The sequence below is a fragment of the Hipposideros armiger genome, unplaced genomic scaffold, assembly GCF_001890085.2.
Source record: "Hipposideros armiger isolate ML-2016 unplaced genomic scaffold, ASM189008v1 scaffold_856, whole genome shotgun sequence".
Lineage (NCBI taxonomy): Eukaryota > Metazoa > Chordata > Mammalia > Chiroptera > Hipposideridae > Hipposideros > Hipposideros armiger.
In genome coordinates this window covers 161,526-170,305 of record NW_017732206.1, presented here as the reverse complement: position 1 = coordinate 170,305, position 8,780 = coordinate 161,526, and the positions used below count along the sequence as shown (strand labels likewise).

At 43.2% G+C, this 8,780-nt stretch overlaps 1 protein-coding gene across 1 annotated transcript in view; it reads left to right on the top strand.

The window, feature by feature from the left end:
- Positions 1–8,394, top strand: part of TMEM163 (transmembrane protein 163) — a 218,367-nt gene extending 209,973 nt beyond the window's left edge. The window contains exon 8 of the mRNA XM_019629456.1: positions 7,362–8,394. Within this exon, the coding sequence (XP_019485001.1) occupies positions 7,362–7,422 (61 nt within the window). The 3' untranslated portion in view covers positions 7,423–8,394. The remainder of the gene's footprint in view (positions 1–7,361) is intronic.
- The last annotated feature ends 386 nt before the right edge of the window (positions 8,395–8,780 follow it).

Genomic DNA, 8,780 nt, shown 5'->3' with positions numbered 1-8,780 from the left:
TTTTTTTTCCATCTTAAAGAAGTCCCTCTAACATTCCTTATAATACTGGTTTAATGAACTCCTTTAGCTTTTTCTTGTCTGCGAAGCTCTTTATCTCTCCTTCAATTCTAAATGATAGCCTTGCTGGGTAGAGTAGTCTTGGTTGTCAGTTCTTGCTTTTCATCACGTTGAATATTTTGTGCCAGTCCCTTCTGGCCTACAAAGTTTCTGTTGAGAAATCAGCTGACAGTCTCATGGGAGCTTCATTATAAGTTACTAGTTGCCTTTCTCTTGCTGCTTTTAGGACTCTCTTTTTGTCTTTAACCTTTGCCATTTTAATTATGATTTGTCTTGGTGTGAGCCTGTTTGGGTTCATGTCTTTGCACTTCTGGATTTGGATGTCTGTTTCCTTCACCAGGTTAGGAAAGTTTTCAGTCATTATTTCTTCAAATATGTTCTCAAACCCTTTGCGTTCTCTCTTCACCTTCTGGTACACCTATGATGTGAATATTGTTATGCTTGATGTTGTCCCAGAGGTTTCTTAAACTATCCTAATTTTTTTGGTTCCTTTGTTTTTGCTGTTCTGATTGGGTGTTTTCTGCTACTTTGTCTTCCAAATCACTGATTCGATCCTCTGCTTCATCTAGCCTGCTGGTGATTCCTTCTAGTGCGTTCTTCATTTCGGTTATTGTATTCTTCACTTTTGCCTGGTTCTTTTTATGGTTCCTATGTCCTTTTTTATGCTTGCTATCTCTCTGTTGAAGTTCTCACTAAGTTTCTTGAGCATCCTTAAAACCATTGCTTTGAACTCTGGTAGGTTGCTTGCCTCCATTTTGTTTAGTTCTTTGTCTGGAGTTTTCTCCTGTTTTTTCATTTGGGGTGTATTTCTTTGTTTTCTCATTTTGGCTGCCTCTCTGTGTTTGTTTCTATATATTAGGTAGAACTGCTCTGTCTCTCAGTCTTGGCTGGGTGGCCTTTTGTAGGAGGTGCCCTCTGGGACCCTGACAAAGTCTCACTGGTCACCTGAGCTGGGTACTCCAGGAGTGTCATTTTTGTGGGTTGTATGTGCCCTCATGTTATAGTTGAGCCTTGATTGCTATTGGCACATCAGTGGTTGGGATTGATACTCAGGCTGATTGGCTGTGGAGTTTGGCCACATCCACAGATTATGGGCTGCTGTGTGGGGTGTTTACCCCACTGAGTGGGATTCACCCCAGCAGGCTCTGGTGTCTGTTGAGATCCCCTTTTGTGTGTATCGCTTATGGGGCTAATTGGGTGGCGTTCTGCTGTGGTCTGAAGCCAACCTCCAAGTATGTTGGTTCTGGGGCCTCTTAGGAAGGGCTCTGGTGCATGCCCAGGTCACCCATAGCCTGTGACTGGCCAGGGGCTACCTGGTAGGAGCTACAAAATGATCTGCAGTTGATCGCTGCCTATGCTAAACCTCAAAGCATGTGGGAGAGACTACACTGTGAACTGAGGATGGGTGCCACCTGCTAGCTCCCTTAAGGTTTAGGCTGATAGAGCCTTGTGTGGTATACAAGTTGGGTGAGGCAGGATTCAGGGAGTCACTAGAGTAGGAAGAGTTATGGTCACCATTGTTAATGTACATTCTGGTTTGGTGTCAATGCTGAGCCTGGAGCAACTCAGCAAAAGTCTCAGAGCACACCGAGGCCAGTTGTCACTTGCCTGGGGCCTGTGGACCTCAATAGTTTTCAAGAAAGAGTGCAGTGTGGGTGGGGCTGGCTGCTCGAGGACAAAGGGCCTCTGGAGTTGGGGGAATTGGGTTGGGCTGGGTTCCAGCGGAACTCAACAGACCAGATTCAGATTTGGGCCTCTGGGGGCAAGCTCAACACAGGAAAGATGGTGCCTGCCTGCACGGGAAGAGTACCATCACAGGGAAAAAGTCAACTGTTCTCCAGCCCTCGGTCTGCAGCCACACACCTCAGTCTGCCCCCTGTATACCTCTGATACCCTCCGAGTCACCGTCCCTCCACCGGAGCCAAAGGTGAGTGCCTGGGAGTGAGAAAGTCTGTGTGCAAGCCGTTTAAGAGGACGACTGGGTTTCCTGCAGCCTTTTGTCTCACTGGGATGGTCAGAATACCCTTTTTTTTTTTCACAGCCAGATGTTGTGGGGGCTCCTTTTTCTGGCACCAGTACTCTGGGCTGGGGAACTGCACTCCTCCAGGGGTAGCCCCTGTAGCCGAATATCACTCCTGATTGTCTACCACCAAATGGAGTTGTGGGGCCTGTTCCACATATCTGCGCCTCCCACCAGTCTCGATGTGGCTTCTTCTTCATATTTTTAGTTATAGGCCTCTGTTTAGCTAGACTTTAGATGGTTCTCCAGGTTGATTGATCTATAATTTAGTTGTAAGTTTAATGTGTTCACGGAAGGACCAGGGCACAGTGTTAGCCGCCTTGGATTGTATTGTCTGCTGTTTTTATAGTTCACTGAATAGTCCTCCCTTTAGCCCTTTGTGCCTGAGCATCTGTGCCCCTTCCTTTCTGTATGAGGGCAGCACATTTGTGTAGTGTCTTCATGTGTAAAGCCCCTCCTGCTACAGTGAGTGGGGGGAGGCCAAGCATAACCACTCAGCTAGATGCCAGGACCCCACACTTAGAGAACTTTTTACAAAATAGACTTGTCAGTGCAGAAGGGCCACACTGAGTAAAAACAGGCCCTGCAGGCAGCCACGTTCAGCATCCAGGTAGGGGTTGGCTTTTGAGAGAACCATTTCTAAAAGGCACTGCACTTTTAAATGTGAAAATGCTTCCTGTCTCCCAATAGGATGGCTATAACAAAAAAGACAAGTGTTGGTGAGGACATGGAGAAATTAGAACCCTCACACATTGCTGGTGGTAATGTAAAATGATGCAACCGCTTTGAAAACAGTTTAGTAGTTCCTCAAAATGTTAAATATGGAGCTACCATTTGACCCAGCAATTCCACTCATTGGTATATACTACAGAGAAAAGAAAACACACATCTATGCAAAAACTTGTAAATGATTATTCACAGTAGGCAAAAAAAAAGTAAAAACAACCCAAATGTCTATTAGGTGATTAATTGATAAATAAAATGTGGTAGAGCCACAGAGTGGAATATTATTCAGCCATAAAAAGAATGAAATACTGATCCATGCTACAACGTGCATGAACATTAAAAACATGAAGCCTGTTATAAAAGGCCACATACTGAATGATTCCATTTATATGAAATATCCAGAACAGGCAAATGTATAGAGATTGAAAGTAGGTTAGTATTGGGGATTTACCACTCAAGATGGCAGAGTAAGTAAAAGGTATGCTCACCTCCTGCCACATCAAAATTACAACTAAGTTATAGAACAACCATCACTGAGAACCACCTGAAGTCTAGCTGATCAGTAGTCCTATAACTAAGGATGTGAAGAAGAAGCCATGTGGAGACTGGTAGGAGGGACGGAGATGCAGAACAGGCAGGTCCCACAACCACGGTGTACTGGTTAAGAATTTGGAGGGATATTTCAGCTATGAAGGTCTCCCCAGAGGAGTGAGGGGTCCCCATAACATCTGGCTGTGAAAACCATGGGGGATGGCATCCAAGTGAGATGGAGGGCTGCTGGAGTCCCAGGTGTTCCTCTTGTCTTGAGGAGCCTACCCACAAACTTGCTTGCACACAAACTCACTTGCTCTGAGATCCATTGCAGGGCAGCATCTTGAAAAGTGCCAGGGACATACAGGGAGGAACTGAACTGACTAGCATCATGGAGAGGGCTAGAGGGACAGGAGTCAGGGCAGCTCTCTCCGGGAATAGAAGCGCTGGCAGGCGCATTACTCCTTTGATAAGCCTTCACTGCACACAGCTATCAGGTGCAGGTGGGCACCTATCTGAGTTGAGTCTCCATTAACCTGGCTAATACTGTTTGCCAACCCTCATGATTCCCTGAGATCCTGTCCCACCCAACTTGGAGGCTCAGCCCAGATGGTTCCAGTGGTTCTTCTACACAAGCTGCCTGCATCATCTCGCACTGCAGACTTTACCAAAATCTCTCAAAGGTCCACAAACCCCAAACAAGCATTGGCTGGTCTCAGAGCATGCTGCATCTCTTGCTAAGTGGCCTCCAGCCTGGCATAAATTGTAGCCAGTGTTGGCATAGAACATAGCTTCCACTAAGTGGCCACAAGCCTGGCACAAGTGGCAGCTGGCCTCAGTTCACAGCATAGCTTCTCCCAAGCGCCTCCAAGCCCAGCACATGTGGCAAGCGATCTCAGATCACTTTGTAGCTCCCACCATATGGCCCCAAACTGGACAAGAATGGTGGCTGAACTTGGCCTGCACTGGAGCCCCTCTTAAGAGGTTCTAGAACCAATATACCTGGTGTCTGGCTAAGACCACATCAGAGTACCACCCAACAATCTCTACAAATGACACATCTGAAGGGTGGATGCAGCTGGCTCCAGGGCCTGACAAAGTGACTTCTCCATGGGGTCAGCTCCATCATAACAGCTTGTCTGCTACAGTTAGACACCCAGTCAGCCTGAGGATCAGTCTCACCCACTAACATGCCAACTGCAATCAAGACTCAACTACAAAAGGCAGGCACAAACAACCCACACAAGGGACATACCTGGAGCACCTGGCTCAGGTGAACAGGGAGACTGGGCCCCACAGAACACCTACTAAAAACTACTCTGCCAAGACTGGAAAACATAGCAGATCTAATACACAGAAACAAACACAGGGAGTTGGCCAAAATAAGGAGACAAACATGTCTCAAATGAAAGAACAGGAGAAAACTCCAGAAAAAGAACTAAACAAAATGGAGACAAGCAATATATCAGATACAGAGCTCAAAACACTGGTTTTAAGGATGCTCAGTGAACTTAGGGGAATAATAGATGAACTTAGAACCCATAAAAAAAGAACTAGCCAGAAATGTAGACTACAATAACTGAAATGAATACATTAAAGGGGATCAATAGCAGATTAGATGAAGCAGAGTATCACATCAGTAATCTGGAAGACAAGGTAGCAGAAAACACCCAGTTAGAGCAGAAAGAAAAAAAGAATTGGGGAAAAAAAAGACTGCTTAAGGGACTTCTGGGACAACATTAACTGTAACAACATTCACATTATAGGAGTACCAGAGAGAACAAGGGATTGAAACCTATTAGAAGAAATAATGACTGAAAACTTCCCTAACCTGGTGAAGGAAATAGCTATATAAGACCAGGAAGCACAGAGAGCCCCAAACAAGACTGAACCCCATACCAACACACATCATAATTAAAATGCCAAAGGTTAAAGACAAAGAGAATCTCAAAAGCAGCAAGAGAAAAGCAGTTAGTTACCTACAAGGGAGCCCCCATAAGACTGTCAGCTGATTTCTCAACAGGAACTTTGCAGGCCAGAAGGGATTGGCATAAAATATTCAAAGTGCTGAAAAACAAGGACCTACAACTAAGACTACTCTACCCAGCAAAGCTATCATTTAGAATTGAAGGAGAGATAAAGAGTTTCCCAGGCAGGAAAAAGTTAACGGAATTGATTCATTACCACTAAAACAGTATTACAAGAAATGTTAAAGGGACTTCTTTAAGAAGATTTAAAAAAAATGAATAAGAAAATATAGCAAAGAGAAAAACTCTTACTAACAAAGGCAAACACATAATACAAGTGGTGGATCAACCAACTATAAAGCTAGTACAAAGGTTAAAAGGCAAAAGCAGGGAGATCATGTGTAATTACAATAAATTAAGGGAAACACACAAGAAGCAAAAAGTGACAAAAACACATGTGGCAAGAAAGTGAAAATGGTAGTGATTTTAGAATGTGTTAGAACTTAAGTGACCATCAAATTAAAATAGACTGTTATAAACATAGCTTGGTATATATAAAGCATAGCTCAATGGAACAGAATAGAGAGCCCAGAAATAAACCCATGCCTATATAGTCAATTAATCTATGACAAGGGAGGCAAGAATATACATTTTGGTAAAGACAGTCTCTTCAATAAATGGTGTTGGGAACACTGGACAGATACATGCAAAAGAAACGACTATTTTCTTATATCACATATAAGAATAAACTCAAAATGGATTAAAGATTTAAATGGAAGACCCAAAACCATAAAACTCCTAGAAGAAAACATAGGCAGTAAACTTTGACATTGCTGTTAGTAATATTTTTTTGGACATTGCTGTTAGTAATATTTTTTTGGATATGTCTCCTCAGGAAAGGAAACTAAAAGAAAAAATAAACAAATGGGACTACATCAAACTAGAAAGTTTTTACACATTGAAGGAAACCATCAACAAAATGCAAAGATATCCTACTGAAGGGAAGAAGATATGTGCAAATAATACATCCAGTAAGGCGTTAACATCTAAAATATATAAGGAAGTCATACAACGTAACATCAAAAACACCCCCATTCCAATTAAAAAATGGGCAGAGGAGCTAAAAAGACATTTCTCCAAAGAGGACATACAGATGGCCAATAGATATACAAAGGGAAATACAAATTCAAACCACAATGAGATATCACCTCATATCTGTCAGAATGGTTATTATCAATAAATAAAAAAACAGCAAGTGTTAGCATTACCTTTTGAGCACTGTTGGTGGGATTGTAAATTGCAGCCACTATAGAAAACAGTATGTAGGTTCCTCAAATGAGAACTAGCATATGACCCAGCAATTCCACTCCTATTTATCCAAAGAAATCCAAAACACTAATTTGAAAACATATATGCACCCTCTATGTTCATTGTAGCGTTATTTACAATAGCCAAGATATGGAGCCAATCTAAGTGTCCATCGATACATGAACAGATAAAGAAGAGGTGGTACATGTATACAACGGAATGTTACTCGGCCATAACAGAATGAAATCATGCCATCTGTGACAACCTAGATGAACCTAGAACATATTATGCTAAGTGAAATAAGACAGAAAAAGAAATACCATGATTACACTTATATGTGGAATCTAAAAAATGAAATGAACAAACAAAAGAGGAAAAACATTAAATTTTACACTTTAAACAATTAGGTGAATTGTAAAAGCAGTTTTCCAAATGTCCCCTTTTACAAATTATTAATGAATTGGGAAAAAAAGATTAGTGGTTGTAGGGAAAGGTGGGGAGGTAAGAATGGGAAGTGAATGCTAGTGGGTTTCTTTTTGGAGTGAGGAAAATGTTCTGGCATTAGGAGGTGGTGATGGCTGTACAAACTACGCATATACGAAAAAGCATGAATCATGTACTTTAAGAGGCTGAATTTTATGCTATGTGAATTTTTTTTAAAACAATTACCTCTCCTGTCTGCTCCTCTAAGAGCTCAAGTCCCAGGGCTCTGGAGGGTCTGTTGGAGTGACCTGTCTGTTTCCTCTCTGCAGACTCCTCATCGACATGGTGCCCAGGGTGAGGCAGACGCGCCACTATGAGATGTTTGAGTGAAGGTGGCCAGAGCCACCCGTTCTGCATCCGCATGAAGACCGTCGGGACGACGAGAGGTTTCCACAGACGGTGCCAATATTTAACTGAACATCCAATTTCTTTTTTGGAAAGTTTGTGTTCATGGGAATGAGGTCTGCCCAGCAGGTTGGTCTGCACTGCTCCCCTCACACCACAGTTCCCGTCAAACCCGTTAGGACCACGTCCACAGGAGGAGAGACTGGCGTCCCCATCTCCGGTGGGAACTGACCTTTTCTATTTTCTGGAGTAAAAAGGTTCTTGTGGGTAGGATAAGATCTCTGCTTGGCAGAAAGTTCTTCTGTGGTGCTCCAAGCCTGAAATGGATAGCAACTGACCAGACCCACCTCCTCTGGACTCCGAGTGGCCCCGGCCACCTCGTAAGTCTAGAGTCTCTTACCTCCTGGCAGAATTTACGGGAAGACGGTACGTACTCTTTGGTCCTTCACCCCTCTACATACCCAGAACCATCAGTATATATATCACTTCCTAATTTCTATCAATGTATTTCATTAATTTCATACTGTTTTACTAATCCTCATCTCAACAGATTTATTCAAAAGGAGACCATTCTATTTTTAAAGTACTTAGTGATAAATGTATGAGCTTTGCATGGATGAACTAAAGCACACAACCCTTTCTTGTACATTCAGAACCTGAACATGTAAAGACAGGATCCATTTTTGACAGATGTGAAACTAGTTTATTTGTAATAAATAATTATATAATCCATATATGCATATATCTATATGCTGTGTTAAGTGGTAATGATACATTACAGTCTGTTAGAAATGGCTGACTCCTCTGTAAGGAACAGGATGTCTTTAGTTTATGTCGCGTTAGGTATAGATTCTGTAAACATGTTCCCTGACATACAACAGTCTGTACCTCTAGCACTGCTGCTTGTCCAGGCGACAGTGTCTGACCAATAAAGACCTTTACCTGTTTTGTATGGTATGGGGAAGTTATCTTTGAGAGTTGTCGCCGTCGTGGGCGTTTTCCATTGTGACTGAAGGATGACATGGAAGGGCCACTTACTCTGAGTGGCGTGTGAAAGGAGACACTGAAGGATTGTCATGATGGGCTGTGTGGCCTCCACCTGCCACTCAGGGGAGGAGAGTGGCCACACATTCACTCTATCATGCCCGAGACCCTTGGAGCTGAGTTGGCCCAGAATTGAAGGACGGCTGTTCCCCAGGTCTTACCCCACCTTCTGTGCCCCATCTCCCACCTGGCTGTGTCAGGCTGGTTAAGAGAAGGTGGTGTGGTCTAAGAGGTCACTGGCCTTGGTTCAGTCTGATGCTTTCAGCATGGCTTCCTCCAACAGCATCTTGTGGAGTGTC